Source organism: Colletotrichum paranaense (assembly GCF_030867605.1).
Source record: "Colletotrichum paranaense strain IMI 384185 chromosome Unknown Scaffold_2.1, whole genome shotgun sequence".
Taxonomy (NCBI): domain Eukaryota; kingdom Fungi; phylum Ascomycota; class Sordariomycetes; order Glomerellales; family Glomerellaceae; genus Colletotrichum; species Colletotrichum paranaense.
The window spans coordinates 2742019-2761625 of NW_026848960.1; the positions used below are offsets into that span (position 1 = coordinate 2742019).

Below are 19607 nucleotides of genomic sequence, written 5' to 3' on the forward strand. Positions count from 1 at the left end.
CGCAAGAGCCCAGGCTCAAATGGCCCGAGACGCCCACAGTCGGCTGGGCCTTGTCTTCACTTTCAAGATTTTTGGGAACGTGAACGGGTTCCCTAAGACTTAACCTCATCCGTTTCCGGGGCCGCAGATGCCTCCTACGAATTTGGTTAGCTCATCTCAGCATGTTCATGAGACACTGTTACTCACCTTCTCACTGGGCTCTTCAGCGGGCTTCTCGGCCTTTTCGGGCTTTTCTTCTGCCTTTTCAGGCTCCTCGGACTTCTTCGCACTTGCCTCCTTTTCGGTCTGCTTCTCAGAATCCTCGGGCTTTTCAGCTTCCTTGCTTTCCTCTTTAGCACCGTTAGGAGTGGCAGAAGTCTCCTTCTTCTCCTCAGTCTTTCCGGAGGTGCCATTGACACCATTGGTGGGAGCCGGAGTTGCGGACGCAGCAGCGGCATCACCACCACTGAGAATCTTGGTCCACTTGTCAAGGAGCGTCTGCGAACGACTCTTGAAGTTGAATTCCTCCTCTTTGGGGATGGAATCAAGCTTGAGAATAGCCTTGAGGACCTTGTTGATCTTGGTCGCCCGAATGATCGAGACCTCAAGATCTGGGAAGCTCTCAAGCTTAGTAATGTAGTCTGACATCATCTTCATCTCTTCCTCCTTCGGCTCTTGGTCTCTGGTAAGCAAGCCCTTCTGAAGTTTGTGGCGCAAGAAGAGAACCTCCTTCTGTAGTCCGTGTTAGCATCTAGGCTGGGAGCCGTGTCATGATCTTAACTTGCCTCCTTGCGTTGGTGCTTCTCTTCAGCGGTGAGCTCAGGCTCCTTAGGAACTTCCTTCTCCGCCTTCTTCTCAGCACCCTCCTTCTTGGCCGATTTGGACTTCGCAGGCTTAGCGGCTGACTCTTTAGCCGACTTTGGTGTAGCTGTCCCGTTTGTCGTCTTAGGAGTGGAGGATGTGTTCAGCTTGATCTTAGGCTTCTTGGCAGAATCAGTCCGTGCCGGGGTCTGTAGGAAGTAAGCTTTAGGACGAATCCTATTACGTCTCCAGTAACTTACGCTAATGGCTTCTTCGTCCGCCTTTCTCTTCTTGGACTTGGTCTTCTCCTTAGGTTCGGGGACCTCCTCCTCCTCGTCCGCAGCATCAGCCATGTCGACATCATCGTCCGAAATGACCGCAGGAGTCTTCTTCTTGTTCTTCTTTGCGGCCTCTCTGGCATCCTTGGCGGCCTGCTTCTGAGCTACTTCATCTTGGTATTTCTGAAGCTCGTCCTTGTAGTAATCAAGGGGGTGTTGCTCGATGGCGAGCTCGAAGGCATCGCGCAACTCGACCTTCTTGACTTTGTCGGTGAGGAGCTCGGTCGCCTTTTCGGAGTTCAGCTCTTGGAGAGCAGAGTTTGGTACCCAACCGCTGGACAATCACGAGTTAGCATCGAACGTCTTGTGGTCGGGTTGGGAGCTTGTATCATCAATTGACTTACAATTCGTTCGTCCGGAGGTACATGACGGGGAATGTGCGGTCATTTTGACGCTTGCCACCATCGGCAAAGTCTTCGCGATACGTGCCGTCGGCACGCTTCGCGGTGACGGGACGGCTCTTGAGCAGGGTCTCGGGGAGCATTTCCTCGTCGCAGACAATGACGGGCCATTGAGGGTATCCCTTGAGCTTGACGAGGAAGTGATCGCCGGGTTGCGCATTGGTGTTGAAGAACTTCGCCTTCGATGCCTTCTTGCTAAGCTTTTTGCCCTTGTGTTCCGGAATACCGGACGATCTCCGACGCGACTTGGACTTATCAGCTGTCGCATCAGCGGCGTCGGCGTCAGCAGCAGGCGCTTGCTCAGCATCATTGGCAACGGCATCAGATGCCTCTTTCGCCTCAGCTCCGTCTGTCACGTCCTTCATCTCGACGTCCTCGTCCTTGGATTGTTCGTCTGTCTTGCCGGATGATTCCGCGTCTTTGGTCTCAGCTGCTGTCAAGCAATGCGTCAGCAAGATGGTCAATTGAGTATGCAAGTGCTGATATCAAGGTTAAGTGGCGACGGAAAAGGGACTTACAATCCTTGTTTTTGGAGTCGTCCTTCTGCGCATCCTCGGTGGTCTCCTTGGCAGCTGCCTCAGACTCAGATGGTTTCGCGTCGCTGGCAGCAGTCGCGGGCGCCTCAGAAGCTTCAGCAGCAGGCGAGGTTCCTTCAACCTTCTTCTCCACCTCCTCAGTCGCGGCATGCGCGGATTGACCGCTGGTGGTCGGCTCGTCAGACATGGTCGGTGATGTGGCGATAGCTTGGAAGCTGGGTTGCAAGGGTATGGATGGGGTAAATAGGCAAGTCGCGACGCCAAAGACTAATGGCGATGGGTCAAAGGAAGAAACACGCGTCGTGATACGCGCGGTTCGTGATTTTTTGTTGTCGCGACGATGGTAGAAGATAATCTGGCTGCAGGAAGGATGATGGGCGCGATTGGGAGCTCCCCGTGTTGTGGTAGCAGAAAAAGGCAATGGCCTGGAAAAAGATGAACGCAGAAACTCTTGGAGTTGGACGCGGATGACGGCGGAGACACGTGACTAGCGCTGATCCACCAAGGGACGAGTTAAATCGCGGAGTCTCAGTTGCGCGACGCCTGTGAGAGGGAACGTGGACGTGGCCCGGTCAATGCCCAGCCCACCGAACGTTCGCTGCCTCGACTCAGCCACGCTTCCTTCACTTCAATATCACTTTGACCCCTGCCGAACGCCTCCGGCAGAGATACACCGCGATCAGGTTACATTGCCTCTTGTGGTTTATTGAAGAAAAAGAAATCAAGATGCGTCGTTGACTTTAGTTGCGCCTTTCCCACTTGAGATAGGTTATCAATCACCGTTGTTCAGCGTTCCTATGCCACCTTGGCCGCTGAGGCACCACCGCAACTACTGTCGCACCGCACACTGTCTGCGCAACCGGTCTTCAGGCCATTCAACCCTGTCGAAAGAGGACAAGAGCCGCCTGTAGATGATTCATCTGATAAGGGCGAAGAACTGAATGTGACCAAATCTGTCTATTACCCTCAACTCCTCTCTCGATCGATATAGTACACATTGCGATATTGTACGGACGAGATGGTTCTGCCATCTGCCGAACCGTCTATTCCTCGTCCTCTTCCTCATCGCTGTCGTCCACGTCCATACCCTCCGCAGCCGTGATGGAAAATTCGCGCTCTTGATCCACTCCGACGTAACTGTCGCTCATTAGGAACAGCTTAAGGTCGTGCTTACCAGCTGTTGGCACCGTAAACTCCACCTTCACCTTCAGCTCCCGTCCGATCGTGACACGCTTGATGGCAAGCAAGTTCTTCGTCGTCTGCTCCCCTACAACAAGCCACCAGTTCTCCAACTTCTTGGCTGGGTAGAACGGTGCGTGCACAGTCGGGTCAAACTCCTCCTCCTCCTCCACTTGTCGTTGGATCTGCACACTAAGGTACGCAGGCTCGTTGGCTCTGATATCGTCCTCATCCAAGACACTGTGTTCAAGCTCAATGTCGGGGTATTTGTCATTGGTGAAGGCGGCAGCCTCACCCAACTGCTTCTGCGAGAGACCAAGACGCTTGACCAATTTGGCGTAATCCGGGTTCTCTTCGGGGTTCATGGCTTCCATGAAATCGAAGATATCCTTGACACTGTGAGAAAATTCGACGTTAGTTTTGCAAATCAGCACTGCATAAATTGGTACATACCCAAATTCGTTTGCCACCTTCACAACCTCAGGTGTAAAGTGAGGAATCTGCTTCAAGGGGCTATCGCGATCCCACATCGCCTGCACAACCATCTGCGACATTTCCATGGCGTTCATGGCGTTGATGTGGCCATCAGATGAGAGAATATCAACCGTTGCACTCAGGAGACTGAGAACCTTGGAAATGATGACTTCTTGGTCCTTGGCCAAATCAATCGGCAGCTGCATTCGCGAGAAATGCGCCTGCAGGAGGACAAAGGCCTTGAAATGGGCCGAATCATACACAGGCTCTGCCATCTTGACAGGAATACGGTCGTAGATCCTGCGGAGAATGCCCTCCTCGTGCCTCCTGATCTGGATAGCTTCGAATTCAGTAGCCGATGTGATAATTTCCAAAACGCCCTTGAGTTTGGTCTTGGCGCTCAGAGACAAGAGGAACGTCTGCATAGTGATGTAGGAGATGTTGTAGTATGCTGCAATCATGGCCGCGTTCTGCGGCGCAACGGAGCCATCGTCCTCGTCAAGCTCAATGATCTTGGAGTCGCTCAGCTCTTGCAGGGTGGTCTGGATGAGATCCGACATGTAGTCGCTGAGACCATCCTGCGTAGTGCTGGTCAAGCTGTAGAAGCTGGGGTTGGCTAGGAGACGCCTGTAGAAGTAGGTGAACGTCGTCCAGTTGATGGCATCATCACCAGACTCGATCATCTTCGTGCTGATCTCGGTGACAAAGGCATCGTGAAGGTAGTTGTGGAGATGTGACTCGACAGGGAGAGCCTCATTCAAAAACTTCTTGTAGAATTCTCTCTTGGCTGAGGGAAGCATAAGAACGCCCCGGCCTCTCCCGTCCTTGGAAGGTCGGAGTGCCTTGCCGAACATGTGCAAGACTTCGCTTAGGGAGTAATCGACATAGCGATGCTCGCGACCCTCGAAATATTGCGTGCCCATGACGATGACGAGGTGGGCAGTGCTGTTGAGCTCCCAGCAAACGTCACGAGAAGCAACAAGCACCTGAATAGCTCCATGCTCGTACAGGTGCTTGACGATACGCTTGTCGCTCTGACTCAAAGCCTCGTGGTAGTATCCCACGCCGTGAGAAAGAGACTCGGCGAGTGCTTCTTCGGAAATGCGATCAAGAAGAGGGCGCATCTGCTCCACCTCAGCGTGCAGGAAACGGTCTTCGTCATCATCCATGAAGGCGGCTGTCAGCAGATCACGCGTGGTCGCTCGTGTTTGCTTCCGACTCGGAACAAACACAATAGCGGGTTTGTCAGCGGACATCTGCGTGATGGCCAAGTAAGTCGGCTTCGCCATAGACAGCATCAGTGAAGGGAAGTGAGGGTTGGTGTAAGATTGGATGTGAAGTTCGAGGGGTACAGGGCGGACGTGCGGGCTGAAGTTGTAGATATCGTGCTTCTTCGCGTCGATCCACTCGCCGAGGTCGCGGGCGTTGGCAAGGGAAACACCAAGCGCGATAATTCTCATTGGAAGCTCAGTCTGGGTTCGGATGTAGTGCATCCGCGAAATGATGATCTCGTAGACATATCCCATGTTGTTTCCGAGCAGATGAACCTCATCTGCAATGAAAAGCTCGACAGTGGAAACGTTCTTCCTGCGCTTCCACTGGCGGGACAATACATCCCATTGGATGGGAGTCGCAAGAATCAGGTCGCTACGCTCCAGAATCTTCAAGTCGGTAGTGGTTTCTCCCGTGAGCTTCTCGATAGTCTTTCCACCCCGGAGACCGCCAAGCCTCTTCTGCCAGTCATCAAGGCGTGAGTCGATCAGCTCCTGGAAGGGTGCGATGTAGACTACACGTCCAGCGTCTGCCTTAGACCAGTGTCGCAGTAGAGAAAACTCTGCGCATACCGTCTTGCCACTTCCCGTCGGCGCACCCACGAACACATTCTGATCGGTGTTGTACAGCGAGTTGAAAGTTTGCGTCTGGATGCGGTTGAAGTGGTCCCAGTCAGGGTACAATTTGGCATACTCTTTGGCCTTCAGCGCCGCAACAGGCAAAGGCTGAAGCTCAAGGAGCTCAGTGTGGGGAGGAAACCTCTCGGGAAGAATCAGCTTGTGGAATGATACTGGCAATCTTGTTTCGGAATGCATCCAGCGATCAGACACAACTGAGATGAAGTAGTTCGGGGGCATTGGCTCTGTGATCGGCACGGTGAAGTCGACAATGTGCTCGTTCGACTCAGACTCGGCGTACTCCTTGCGCAGCAAGAATTGGTCACTGAAGAGGATATCCTCTCCATCACAATCCTCGACGAAGATCCAGAAACTTTCCGCTGGGCCGTGGATTTCGACATCCCACTCAAAGTTGGGATCGATGCTCAACTCGACTCGAAGCATGGATCTCGTAAGTGGCTGAACTTGAGCCTGAACCTCCACTCTGGGGAACTTGGCAACCAAGCCACAGACAGTTCTGCCGGCCTTGGGCATGCCAAGCAATTCTCCCATTCGAGGAGGGTCGAGGTCGAAGTAGTTGCTCCAAGACACTTCGATTCTCTCCGACTTCTGCACAATGTCTCTAGGGCAGTTGGGGAACTGACGAAGTGGTGACATGGTTGGCCACATGCGCTTCTCTGCCATCTTGCAAAGATCCAAGGCGGTCTTGGCCACAGACGCCCATCCCTTCTTCATGGTAATTTCGAAGATGGCGCGGAGAATACGACCAGCGGATTGAGTGACGTAGACCATATCAGCCATAAGGGCTAGACCGTCCAACTTAAGTCGTGAGATGTAGGCTTGCAGCAACACGTTGATCTTCGCGTGAGGCTCCTCGATGCTCTCCTTAACTGGGATCGGAACTCTGCCCAACAACTTGGCAAGCTCAAGCTTCTCATCCTGACGCACGGGGATGTACTTGAACTCTGCACTCAGAGAGAATACTCTGAACAGCTCAATGGTTGTGATTGAGGGTTGGATCAGGTTGTTGTAAGTCTCCATAGAGCCATGTGTGATGTAGTAGTGGGAAGCGATACGCCCCAACTCCGTTGACTGGAGCTTGCCGGTCTTCTCATCGTATTTGATAAGATTTGACTTCCTTAGCACTGAAGCAGCAGAATGAATCAAATCAACTCGTTTTTGTTCCAAAGCCTCATCATCTTCGTATTCCGCGCCAACTTGGTAGAGGCCGGGCGAACGTAGCATACGAACGAACAAGTAGGTGTAGCCAAGCCATTCGACACCCTCGTCTCTACTGCGGACGTTGCCGAGCACAATCTCGGCGTTCAAGTTGTCTACGAGCTTACTGACGAATTGACTCTCGATTGGTAATTGTTGATTGAGGAGCGACAAGTAGTACTGGATCTCGTTCTGGGTTGTGATGATGATGCCCTCGCCATAGGTATCGTATTGTGGACGCCCGGCACGTCCAAGCATCTGCAGGACGTCTTGGGGGCTGAGCTCAACCCAGCTACCTTTCTCTGGAGAGTATACTGAAGTGCCTTTGATAATGACGGTATGCGCTGGCAGGTTGACACCCCAAGCAAGGGTCGCGGTACAGACAAGGACTTGAATAGCGCCACGGGCGAAGAGGTCCTCAACATCTGTACGATCGATGCGGTTCATACCAGCATGATGAATACCGAAACCGTAAGGAAGGATATCCTTGAGGTCCTTGTCGGTGGCTTGGCTGGCCGCTTCGTTGAGCACCTCGCGACTTCCTGCATCGTGACGAAGAATCTGATTGATAGTGTCCATCTCTAGAGCCTTATCACGAATGTAGCGCGCAGTCTTGGCAGTCTCCTTTCGTGAGTGGACGAAAATGAGCATCTGATTTCCCTTCGCTCCTACATGCTCAATGACCTTATTGTATGTGACATCGTTCATGGTCTTCAGCTGCTTGATGGCCTTGCGATCCGTGACTCCAATGAATTCTTGGCGCAAGGGGCAAGGACGGAAACTGCCATCAAAGTGGAAGAGACCAGTGCTGATATCCACACGCAAGAAGCTAGCAACATCCTTGTAGTTTGGCAGTGTCGCAGACAAACCAACCAGACGGACGGGCTCGCCAGTCTGCTCAGTCTTCCTGATGGTTCTGCTGACGATGCTCTCCAGAACAGGACCACGGTCGTCGTGGAGCAAGTGGATCTCGTCGATGATAACCAAGCGCACTAGGTTTGTGTAAGAGAGATCGGTAGCCTTTCTCGTGATGACGTCCCACTTCTCAGGAGTAGTGACAATGATCTGGGTCTCGGCGATTTGAGCCTTGGTAAGCTGACGGTCACCAGTCAACTCAGAGACCTTGACACCATAGGGTTCAAGTCGCTTTCCAAAGTTGCCAACTTGTTCCTGTACCAACGCCTTCAAGGGCGCAATGTACACGATTTTGAAGTTATCCAGCTCGATGTCGCCAGTCTCAGGATTGCGGTTCTTGCCGATTTCTCGAAGAATTGTGAGCATTGCCACATTTGTCTTTCCACTACCAGTGGGTGCACAAATCAGCATGTTGCCATCGTCGCCAAAGGCTGTTGGGTAGCACTTCGACTGGATCTTGTTGAGGGATTTGGTGGTACCGAAGGGCAGGCGAGACCATTCTGGCATTTCGGTTATGGGAACGAGTGTGTCGCTGGCATCACTGCGCTTCTTGGGAGGGGGCACGTGGATTTCTTCGTATCCCTTGAAAGTTCGTTTTGTTGAGCCCTCCGGCAACCTGACCTTGGGGTTGCTCATGAGATGATTGCCTTGGTCGAAGACCAAGTTCTCCAGGTTGATGAGCTTGCGCGGTTGCAAACCACCCACCAATCCCTGGGGGCGCTCGTCTTCTGCGGGGGGAGCATTTGTGAGTGATGATGGGGCATCAAGGTCCATCTTGATTTCCATCTTCCGTCCTTTTTGGTCGTCGCCCTTCTTTCCAAACTTCTCATTAAGAATCCACTGCAGACCTTCGGAAGCCATTTCGCGCTCCACCACAGCTCGCTCTTCATCCGTCTCAGCCCTTGAATGACGAGTGAGCCAAACCACCTTCTCCCTGTTCTCAATAAGGAGTTGGACTAATTCGTGATGCTCGTAGTCGAAAAGCTCCATGAGGTCGTTCTCGATCTCTCTGAGTGACTTGTCCTCTCCGCCCTGCTCATCAGGTTCGCCGGAAAGAATGCGCAAAGCGTCGGTCGTCTTGTCGTGCTGTTCGTGGGAATCCGCATAGAGCTTTCCGATCTGTCGCTGCAGCCAAAATGCATCGATGTCTCGAGCAGAGACACTCTTTGCCTGCTTTGATTCCTGTGCTTGCTTCCGAGGGGCTGAATCGATGACCATGGCGTCGTCTTCCAGGTCCATCGCATCGTTTGTGTCGGCGGCGGGATCGTCCTCATCCTCGTCCGCTTCCTCGTCCTCGGAGGACTCTTCCCTGACTTCATTCACAATGCCTCCTTCCTCATCATCGGAATCTTCGAAAACGACTGCGACACCCTGTCTTTCGTCTAATTCGGCTCCGTCGGCGTCTTCTGCATTGTCGTCCATATCCTCGTCCTCGTCTTGCGCGTCGTAGTCTGTGACTTTCTTTCCGAGATTTACGAGCTCGTTGAATTCCTTCGCGCTCATTGAGACACCCAAAAGATCGTCAATTTCCCTCTTTTTCTCTGTGTCTTTCAAGTCGTCGTCCTTCAGGAACTCCAAAGTCACGTCGGCGGCGCTGATCACGGCAGTTTGGGGGACATCGCCAAGATTGTCAGAAACGATCTTCAGTATCAATTCGAACGTCGCCCGTGTTGCCGGTGTGCGCGGGCGGTATCGGATGCCCTCGACGAACAGGTCTCCAGTTCCCAGGACACCAGCACCTCTCGGCTGTGCCTTTTCGCCCTTCTTCTTCTTCTGCTCGCGAGCTAGCACGTCCTCACCCTCCTGTAAGCTACCGCGTTCCACGCCGGTAAGGCCAGTCGACTTCTTTTGTTTCGGTGCGATTTCGCGAGCGACGCGAGCTCCCATGTCGCGAATGCTCAGCTTTCCAGCGAGAGACTCGGGATCGCCCGTGGCCTCATCATTTCGTCTTGAAACAAAACGACGGTCCGCCTGGAGGACCAGGTTGGACATGGCCGAGTACTTATACTGGGATACATCGCGGTGTTGGTCTTGGTTTGACATTGTGGCGATGAATTGGAGGGTATCGTATTGTCTCGATTGCGCTCGATGATCGAATTGGTGCAGGAGCTTGTCGAGCGACAGCAGCGAGCGGCTCGCGCCGTGTCTTTATTCCGTTTATAACGCCGTGTTGACCTTAAAATTGATGATTCGTCAAATATTACAGTATCGTTTTAGTATGTTCCCGAAGTTCAAGTGACTCAATGAGAACAGTATCGCGATGTGGCTAAGGTGGGTGGAGGCGTGTAATAGATGTCTCGACACCTGTCGCGCGAAACAAATTTCATCTGCTGGTTGCAATGGCAAAACCCGGGAGATGGCGCTAGGCGGCAAACGCGCTAGTAGCACTCCAGCCCAGGCAGATAGCTGCACGTGACGTCGTGGCGTCGACCTGTCACTGCATCGACACAGGGTGGAGTAGCGATACCCAAGAAATCCACACCACCCCTGAACCACCGAGCTGTGTAAATCACGGTACCAGCATCCATCAACATTTACACGTGAAGCAGGATTGAGGCCAAATTTTGATGTGGCGGAAACATCCTACCTTGGCACGACTGGAACATTTTCTATGGCATAAACTGAGGCTTTCTGCGACATGGATCCAGTTCCCAAATCCATTCAAAAGGTTCAGGCATCACTTGAACCTTACGTCAAACCACGGGAGCAGGTAGCGTACATCCGGCGCGCCTTGGCCCTCCATCTTCAGGCCTGTCGTCAACCAGGGCCCATTCAGGAGCCATTATCTCTCGTTGATGCTTCTTGCAGAGTGAGGCCAACAAGTGAGGTCAGAGGCTTACAGAAGGAATACCTCAAAGCCTTGAATGCGAACCTCAAGGCTCGCAATGAGTACGAGATCACGCGGGATGCAGCGGTAACGGCAGCCCCATCCCGGCCCAAGGCTGCCGACCCTGGGGATCAGATTGAGCAACATGTGGCCCTTGTCAAACTACGCCAGAAGCAACAGCGACTGTTGACGATTCAAAAGTACTTGGACCTTTTGGGACGCCAGCCCGCAGCATCACCAGACTTTCTCGACCTGGAAGATATTTTCAGAAAGTCAATGTCCTTACCAGAAGTTCCAAAAGAGGTTGTGAACAACTTTTCTGTTAGCGCCAGTGCAACGAAGACAAATCTAGGAGGTCTAGCTGATCAGCTCGAAAAAGTCGTGCTGAGAGCCAAGCTTCTGCTTCAGCGTGAAGAGCAACTCCTTAATGGTGTTCGACAAAACACAGCATCACTGGCAGGCCAAGTTAGCGACGAGGCCAAGGCGCATGCTTTGGATGCTACTCGAGCTGAATTGATCAACTGGATTGAGACGGAGCTCAGTAAGGCCTCGGGAGAAGCAGACGACCAGGCAAATGGATACAACGGCCATACCGAACAAGCCACTATCGACGAGCATCTGGGCGATATCAAGAGCAAATACAGCAAATATGTAGCTTCGAGGAAAGCGCTGCTCAACATCGTCTCAGAGCAGACGCAACCAGTCCTGAAGCCTGGCGGTGACGTCTCATCTTCAAACGGCCGAAGCCAGCCCATCCCCCCAGCACCCACTGTGCACCTTCTCTTACCTTACCTCGAGAAGCTTCTCTCGCTTTCTCGAGAACAGAAGGGGATGATCACACAAAAATCGCACATCCACAATGTTCTAGCTAAGCAGGCGAGGGAAACTCGACAGGCGCTGGATCATCTTGCTGAAGAAAGTCAGCTTCTTCCGGGACATCCTATGCCTGGGGCGGGCAGACCCAAGTCAGGATTCGGAGAGGACTTCTCCACAGCCATGGCTGAGAAGCCAGTGCCTTCAGACCGAGTCAAGCCCTGGGTGTTCGCAGCAGACTCGGCCAAGATTGCGACGTTGGAGACTGTTGCGGAGAAGATTGAGGAGGGCCAGGTCGCACTGGAAGGCTCTACAACGGCGCTTCAGGAAATTGACAAGCTCCTAGGTCACGAGCCGAAACAGGCCGAGATGGAGGCGGGAGACACGACGGAGGAAGACATATGGTTGACGCAAGGGTCAGAACATAAGACGGAGGCGAGGCAGCACATCAGACACCAGAGTAAGGGATCCACGATTACGCATGATGATATTTGGTCTGTCATTGATGGGAAGCTCGGTCTCATCGGTCATGAAGATCATATTTGATTTTCTGTGCAGTTGTTACATACCCCTCATAGATGGATTTTGTTTGCCATTATCAACGCCTCTAATTTGCCAACCCGGACGCCGCTTAGTGTTGACCAAGCCCATGACCCAATATGAGTACTGATCAGTTGCCACGACCGCTCATAACCCCCGATATCCTCAAGGCCAAATCGAGGATAGACAAGTGCTCATCCGCGCCATCCACAAGTCTTTTGTCGACCTCGGAAAAGATGAGAACAATCTTGTTCTTCTGTACATCTGGGATAGTCTCGTCAAATACGAGTGCTTGGTAGAGCTGGGAAACTGTCAGCAACGCGACGAGCAGTCAAATATTGGGGGGTAGCTCACCTGAGTAACAACCTGCCCAGCGCTCCAGCCATCTGCCACCATGTCCTCGACCACCTTGGCCACCCCTGCGTACGTGTCTGCAGCGCCTTGCGGGCGGATGGCAGAGACTAATGTGTCGATGGTCTTGTCCGGAATGACACCAGCGATATCTTCAATAATCTTCACCGTGACTGGCTTTTTGTCGACGTCCATAGCATCACCCCCGGCGGCGTCTTTCTCGCCCGCGCCCACTAGTCGCGCAGCACTCTGCAGGAATGTGATAGCCTTTCTCAGATCGCCCTCACTGCACTTGATGAGGGCGTCCACTGCGCCTTCCTCCAGCTGTACGCCCTCGTTTTCTGAGATATCCTCCAGTCTCTTCTTCGTGTTGGTCTGGTCTAAGCTCTTGAAGCGAAACTTGCTGCAACGACTAGCGAGAGGGTCGATGATTCGCGTGACATAATTGCAAATCAGGCAGAACCGCGTGATTTTGCTGTATGTCTCCATGGTGCGGCGCAAGGCACTCTGTGCGTCTTGGGTCATGGAGTCGGCCTCGTCCAAGATGATAATCTTGAATGGCGGGCAAGGGTATCTCTTCTTGTATTCATTCGTCGGGTTCGTCAATTGCATGCGAGCAAAGTCCTTCACCTTCTCTCGGACGATGGAGATTCCACGCTCGTCGGAAGCGTTGAGCTCGAGCACGCGTGACTTGATCATCTCGGGACCGTAGAGTTCTTTGGCCAAAGCTAACACTGTAGAGGTCTTTCCTGTGCCTGGGGGGCCGTAGAATAACATGTGCGGCAACTGCGTCTCGGGGTTAGCAATGCCTCAATGCATCAGGGAGCAGTCGTACGTTGGAGGCTTGCAGCGTCCTCTGCAAAACCGTGACGGTGTGGTCTTGTGCTGTGACATCGCTGAGAGTCTTGGGACGGCTGTCGGTAAACGTCAGTATGGTGAATGAGAACGCGTACGACTTCTAGCAAGTTCGTGGGAAGACAAACTATTTCTCAACCCACGGCTGTGCTCGTGGCGGTTGCGCAGATTTCTCTGGCTTCTGGGTCGATGTGCCGTTTGCCGCGGCGGCCTTCCTGGCTTTGAGGTCGAAAAAGCTCGCCATGTGTAATTGATCGTTATCTCAATTGGAGGTTTGACGTTGCAGGTCGTGATATCTTGTCCTGTTCTATCAATCGTAGCTCTTCTCTGCACCTCAGGTGTGTGGCGGTAGTGACGATCGTAGAAAATCAATTAAACTGTCAGACGCGCTGCCCAGTCGATTTGACGCGTATTGGAGCTTTCTTGACCGACAGGGGTGTAAACCCACCGCGTCGACGGAACCCCGCGACCGTCCCACTTTCGAGGTACCCTCGGAACCTTACATGAGATACGTACCGGAAGCTCTCCAGTCCGGGATACCTAGGTACTCAGTGCAATGTTGAAACTATCTTACACTTGTCAAGAAAGCGACCATAACATCACTTCTTTCACAGTGCTCTACTTCTGTTCATTGTGAGTTTGTGTTTAGTTCATTTCATTCAACGGCTCACTTTGTTCAATCAAAGAAAAATCGCCCATTGGCTGAGAATGTGAACAGTACGAAGGTCCAGATGGGCAAATGGGCGTAAAGGGTTCCTATACGAGAAGCAAGCTGGTCATCGCGTTCTCGTTTTCTCAAGCATGATTGTACGGTGGAAGGGATATACTACTAATTCCTTAGAAACTGCTTGGGCCCACACGTAAGATAATGATATCATAAGGGGGGAAGGAAGCACTATCCGATACGGAACCCGATGGCATCCGATGTAAGATTTCGAGTAAGACCTTACCCAGATGACTAGGACTCAGACCTGGTCAGAGGCGACCTTTGAAAGGTTAGGAGCGGTAAGGGATCGTTTTGACAAATATAGTGAACACCGCCTAAAGCAAGTGCCACACCTCAGCTACTGTCATCAATACTTCTCCAGGTAAAGCAGGCTCTGTTTAGTAGAGGTGATTGTGTGACATCAAGTATTTCATTCAGCCACATCTCATTCAAGGCTGAGGTAAGAAGATATCCTATGGGCATTTCTCCATTTTGTTGCTCCGTCGCATTTCTCAAATTTCGCGTCAATGAAAGCACCGCTTTACGCTGTGGGGCTTGAAAGGAGTTCTTAGTTGTGAAGTTCAAAGAGGCCTCTTCACCATACAATAACGCTGCGATTCACCTGCATCAACGCACCCTAAAATTACCCCTCCTGCCCCGCCAAACTGCCAGTTTAGGCACTTGGTGCAGCTGCCTCGTCCCAGTGTCCCATCAACTGAGGTGAGCCCTTACCGCCCAGAACTTGTACTTCTACCAGCCCGAGCAGCATTAAGGTAGCCTGTGGTAGTGCCTATCCACCTCCCTACCCTGGTTTTCGACCACCAACCAAGCAACCGACAACCAACAGAACCCACCTCAAGTTGCATCTGCCCGGTCGCAGAGAGCGCTTTACTGACCAGACATCTACCATTCTCCCAGGCTCTCAGGCCGCACTCACATCTTCGATTCTCCATCAACTACCTACCCCACGTCAAGGAGAATCTACGATCACTGCCTACAACCAAGCTTCTGCCAAAGCACGCTCACTGACTGTCAAGGGGCAGTGCCTGACCCAACTGGCATCATGGCGGATCAATCCATCATTCGGATTACCAAGGTACCTTAGCTGCCCCGCCCCTCACCAGAGCGATGAAGGAGGGGCAAGAATGGCAAGGCTGACATTTGATCGCACAACAGGAACTCGGCGACATCCAGCGAACCTCGGATCTTTGTACGAGCCTCCCCGCGAACACAGTCGAGCCCACATGCTGACCTCCTTGCCAGCCATAGCTGTTGCTTGTCGTGATGTCGATGTTCGCAATGTTAAGGCCTTGATCATCGGACCTCACGACACTCCGTACGAGTTTGGGTTCTTTGAGGTACTGATTTGATGTGAAAGTGCCCGATTTGCTCGCAGTACTAACGGGAAAGTAGTTTGCGATCAGATTCAACAAGGGTACACTTCTACTATAATGTGGCAATTATGGGTGGGTTGGACTGACGCAAATGTAGATTACCCTAGGAAGTCGCCCAATGTCAACGGTATTACAACGAACGGAGGTCGATGCCGATTCAACCCCAACATCTACTCGTCTGGCAAGGTTTGCTTGTAGGTTTACCTCCCGCAATGAGTATTCAGTAGCAAAGAGCACTAACGTGTGTTGCAGGTCCATCCTCGGGTATAGCCAGGCGCTTGGGATTTGCCAAGGGACTTTTGACTAACAGAACCTAGCACATGGCGTGGAGAGCGTGGAGAGGAATGGTCTGCGGCACAGGGCCTCGAATCTATCCTCATTTCAATCCAGAGCTTAATGTCCGGAAACCCTTACGAGAACGAGCCTGGATTCGAGGAGGCCAACGAAGCATCGGATAAGAAGAATCAGAAAGACTACGTCCAGAAGGTGAATTGACTCGCTGGTGTGTGGGGATGATGAGAGACAATATAACTAATGATTGCTCTAGATACGTCACGAAACACTTCGAGTCTCCGTCATCCAGCGTATGGAGGAATACCTTGGTCTCACACCCGACGGCAACGCTATTGCCCAACAGTCTGCGGCGGACGGAGATCAACTGGATATCGACAACGATGATATCGACGATACGAACGTTCCTTTCGAGCCTTTTAAGGATTTATGTAAGCGCCGGTTCCTATGGTACTACGACAATTACCTCCTTGCTGTGCAGAAGGCAAAGACCGAGGTCAAGGACCACCAGGCGTTTGTTCGCATGCCGTTTGAAGGTGCTAGCAACACCATGGATGGCAAGTTCAACTACACAGAATTGGAAAGACGTCTGCGGAATGTCAAGGCCGCGCTTGACAATGAGCTCGTCAAGTGGGCGACGGATGGCGAGGTTGCGATCGAAAAGGAAATGACACTTTCCGTCAACTTGCGCCACCAGTATGAACAAGTGGTGCAGGCATTCAAACGTCAAGACATTCCTCACGACGTCCAGTTGGAGGACAACAATCCTTTCGTTTGGATCATCACCTATTTCGGGCGTCCAATGACGAACCTCGACGGTGGCCTATTCCGCTTCAAAATCCACTTCAGTACTAAGTTCCCCGAGGAGCAACCTCGAGTCAAGTTTCACACACGCATTTTCCACCATCGCATTGCAGAAGACGGGACAGTGTGCTATTTCCCGAACTCACTTAGGAAGGAGGACGTTCGAACTCACATCGAGGCTGTGTTTACGGCACTGGAAGAAGAAGATCCGGCTTACGACCCTCGAACTTTGGTACACCCTGAGGCGCACACCCTCTACTGGGGAGGTGCCGAGGCGCGGAAGAACTACAACAGGCGGCTTCGTAGATCTGTGCAGCAGAGCATGGAGTAAGTCGCTCTCGGAATCTTGCCCTATGTTTCCAAGCTAAACTTTTCAGTGACTTTTGATATTGCTTCTCATGACCACCTTTAGGCTAAGGCACATCACCACGGGTGCGCGGGTGTTCACCACGCGACCAACGCGGTACCAAAGGTGGACATTTTTCCGGTTATCGGTTTCCCCGGTCATGACGGGGATGGTAGTGAAAATTGATCTTGGCTTGTCCAAGTTCAAGTTGCTTTCAGAGGGCTGGACGGCGTTAACGGCATAGGAATCATGCATATTCAGGAACGGGCTTGGGATTGTCCCGCTAGACTCCAGTAGATACCTCGGATAATGACGCGACGAAAGTAGCTACGTTCGAAAGTTGATATCGTTGTTTTTCTTCTTCTTTTTCTTCTTCAGACTCGAAATGGAAATATGGCCCTGGCTTAACACATCAAAACGCCTTCCTTTCCATGCACCCTATTCATGCTTAACGCCTCGTAATCTCATGACCTCAGTAGAAAAGCATCAATCATACATCCATTCCCGGGATGTTTGTTCCGGCAACCTTGCCTCAACCGGCTTTTCTCAAATCTTTCGGACGGAAGAAACGTCACGTCTCATCGCTTGCTTCCCCTTGCCTTCTTCTCGATCCTGTCCTTCCCAGGTGTGTAAGGGGCCGCGACGCCGATGAAGGGTCTCTGGTTACCTCCGGGCTCCCCTTTGAACTCGTATGTCCCGCTGGGTCCTAACGTTGCCGGAGCGCCTTGGCTTGGTCTGGCCAGCTGGTCCGCATGAATCTTGTCGAGAGACTCGCTGACGACGGCATATTGTGACCAGTTGATGGGCGGACAGCGCACCACGTTCTGGGGCTTAGGAAGTGACTCCCACGGCTGTGGCGGTTCCTTCGCCTTGCCTTGCGCGGCACTCCCATCTGCTTTGCCCTCTGTCTCGTCGTCTGAGTCCGAATCAGACTCAGCAAACAGCTTGTCGCCTTGCGTGTGCACTTTGCCTGCGCCGAGGTCGGCGAGGAAAGCTGACGGATTTTCTACGGCGGCGTTTTTTGCGGCGTTGAGCCCTTGGATATCGGCGGCGGCCTTTCTCGATTGCATCTGGAGGATGGAGATGGCTGACTTGAGGGCGAGGACATCGGGGTTGGAATCAAAGTCGATGGGTTCGGGACGCGGAGGGGGGATGGCGGTAGCGGCGGACGGCTGGGAAGAGTGGGTGAGGACAGGGCGGTCGGCAGCGAAAGGGGCGGGAGGGTCCGGCAGACGGGCCGGGGGTAGGGTCGGGGTTATGGGGCTGATGGGGGGCCGGGCGGGGGATGAGGAGCGAGAGGATCGCGGAGGGGTCTGCTGCGCATGTGGTGGGTTTGTTCCGCCTGCCGAAGAGGTTGTGGCAGCAGTCGGACCAGCAGCCGCAGACGTAGATGGCGCGGGTGCCGGCGCACTCGATGTGCGCGGTGAGATCGCGTCTGTTTGTATCGTGAGTCCGGGCATAGTTGGGAGAAGGCTTGCGGCTCGCTCTCGGGAGCAGCGGTGCTTCTTGGTTTGTTTTCTTGTGGTCGGCGCCTGGGTGTGTGAGCGGGAGAATCGAAGGTTGAAAGTTGGAATGTGTTTCGTCTCGTGGTGGGGTTGGGAAGGAGGGGGAACGGGAGTGCAATCGGAGCTGAATGTGCACCGTGCGTTTAGCGCGCCGCGCGTGCAGATGGCTCGGGAAGTTTGTCAGCTTCGGATACTAGCGCCGTGCAGGGAAGGCTGCATTCAGCTTAAGTCAGGTTCTCAAGCAGGTGCCTGTGGGCTTGTGTGCCCGTGAGAAGCTTCTAGAGAGGAACTGCGTTGTGATATGATACGTTCGACGATGAGGGCGCAGAGCGGGCTGCGTAAGCCAACGGACGTAGGGGTCGGGTGAACTCAAAGTGCGTGCGCCAAGCGACGGTTTCTGTTTGTTGACTTTGCTGGTGTTGTTGATGTTGTTGGAAGTATTGTCCTACCTACTTGTGTGGCCCGCCCGATTCATTCAACGGATTCCAAAGTCAAAGGTTGGATGCAAGACAGGGAAATGAAAACAGCGCTCCGAGGTTGACGTTCAAATGCAGGTTCGCCACTGGCTAGCTCGATTGGAGCAGGGCGCCTGCAGAAGATTGTCAAGATCGGAATCACGTCGCCGACGGGAGGCAGGCAGTGCACGGTCTACCGGTACCTTACTACCTACCTACCTAGGCACTCGGTATCCGTAAGCACATCTTAGAAAGAGCGTGCACGTGCCAGGTGCTCCATTCATTTTCGTCAGGGTCCGAAGTGCAGAGGTGGACTAGACTGATTGGCTGTCCTCCCGAGACTTCTGTTCAGCCGCTATTGTGAGGAGAGTCGCCGATGCAGAAATCGACGATGAACCTCTTTCCGGAGAGAAACTTCATGGGCATTGAGTTCACGTCCAACAAAAGAGCGTATTCTCGAATCTCGATCATCTGGCGATGACGTCGAAAGCACTGGTGCGGTTCAGGTCTAGCAGTTCAGCTTTTTAGCCAGAGCTTCTGAGAATCCGTCCAACGTTGTTCTACCGTACGTCCGTATTCCCGCACAGCCCATGGTAGATTTCCGAGCTTGCCTAGATTCGTGAGAAGCTCGACGGCCTCTTGAAGATGTGATATTTTACCTAACGCAGGAGAGGGCACATCTGGTGCACCGGAACGAGGAACGGAATCCGCGGGCGGCAAGTTGAATCTGTGATACATCAGATTGTGGCTGCAGCAAGAAAACTTGCTTCTTCCATTTTACAGCCCACGCTATCGAAATCTCGATATGACCCAGCACCACAACTCCGAATAAGGAAAACTTGTCGCAAAAGACCCGCCAATATCTAGCTTGAACTCGGTCTGTCTTCAACATTGAATCTAATCGGCGAAGATTTTGTTTCATTTCTTTCTGGCGATCATCAGTGCATTCTTCTTCCTTCGAAACATCCAACTACCGCACAAACGGGCCCC

The 19607-nt window shown here is 52.7% G+C and overlaps 6 protein-coding genes across 6 annotated transcripts; 2 read left to right on the top strand and 4 right to left on the bottom strand.

The window, feature by feature from the left end:
* Nucleotides 1–92: 92 nt before the first annotated feature.
* Nucleotides 93–2242, bottom strand: CPAR01_02825 (PWWP domain-containing protein; the record flags this gene model as incomplete). Its single annotated transcript, XM_060487112.1, has 6 exons — nt 93–134; nt 187–711; nt 816–989; nt 1041–1392; nt 1463–1952; nt 2038–2242. 6 exons carry the CDS (start codon nt 2240–2242, stop codon nt 93–95), a joined length of 1788 nt encoding a protein of 595 aa, XP_060354440.1.
* An 856-nt stretch (nt 2243–3098) lies between these two features.
* On the bottom strand, nt 3099–9773 carry CPAR01_02826 (Sec63 Brl domain-containing protein; the record flags this gene model as incomplete). The annotated part of the gene is made up of 2 exons (XM_060487113.1): nt 3099–3630; nt 3688–9773. 2 exons carry the CDS (start codon nt 9771–9773, stop codon nt 3099–3101), a joined length of 6618 nt encoding a protein of 2205 aa, XP_060354441.1.
* A 595-nt stretch (nt 9774–10368) lies between these two features.
* CPAR01_02827 (uncharacterized protein) lies at nt 10369–11916 on the top strand (the record flags this gene model as incomplete). Its single annotated transcript, XM_060487114.1, has 1 exon — nt 10369–11916. One exon carries the CDS (start codon nt 10369–10371, stop codon nt 11914–11916), a length of 1548 nt encoding a protein of 515 aa, XP_060354442.1.
* A 124-nt stretch (nt 11917–12040) lies between these two features.
* Nucleotides 12041–13360, bottom strand: CPAR01_02828 (replication factor C; the record flags this gene model as incomplete). Its single annotated transcript, XM_060487115.1, has 4 exons — nt 12041–12211; nt 12265–13047; nt 13097–13175; nt 13245–13360. The coding sequence occupies 4 exons, from the start codon at nt 13358–13360 to the stop codon at nt 12041–12043; spliced, it is 1149 nt and encodes a 382-aa protein (XP_060354443.1).
* A 1525-nt stretch (nt 13361–14885) lies between these two features.
* Nucleotides 14886–16698, top strand: CPAR01_02829 (ubiquitin-conjugating enzyme; the record flags this gene model as incomplete). The annotated part of the gene is made up of 9 exons (XM_060487116.1): nt 14886–14918; nt 14999–15032; nt 15086–15180; nt 15236–15257; nt 15314–15410; nt 15469–15480; nt 15534–15702; nt 15764–16638; nt 16689–16698. The coding sequence occupies 9 exons, from the start codon at nt 14886–14888 to the stop codon at nt 16696–16698; spliced, it is 1347 nt and encodes a 448-aa protein (XP_060354444.1).
* Nucleotides 16699–17235: 537 nt separating this feature from the next.
* On the bottom strand, nt 17236–18117 carry CPAR01_02830 (uncharacterized protein; the record flags this gene model as incomplete). The annotated part of the gene is made up of 1 exon (XM_060487117.1): nt 17236–18117. One exon carries the CDS (start codon nt 18115–18117, stop codon nt 17236–17238), a length of 882 nt encoding a protein of 293 aa, XP_060354445.1.
* Between the last annotated feature and the right edge of the window lie 1490 nt (nt 18118–19607).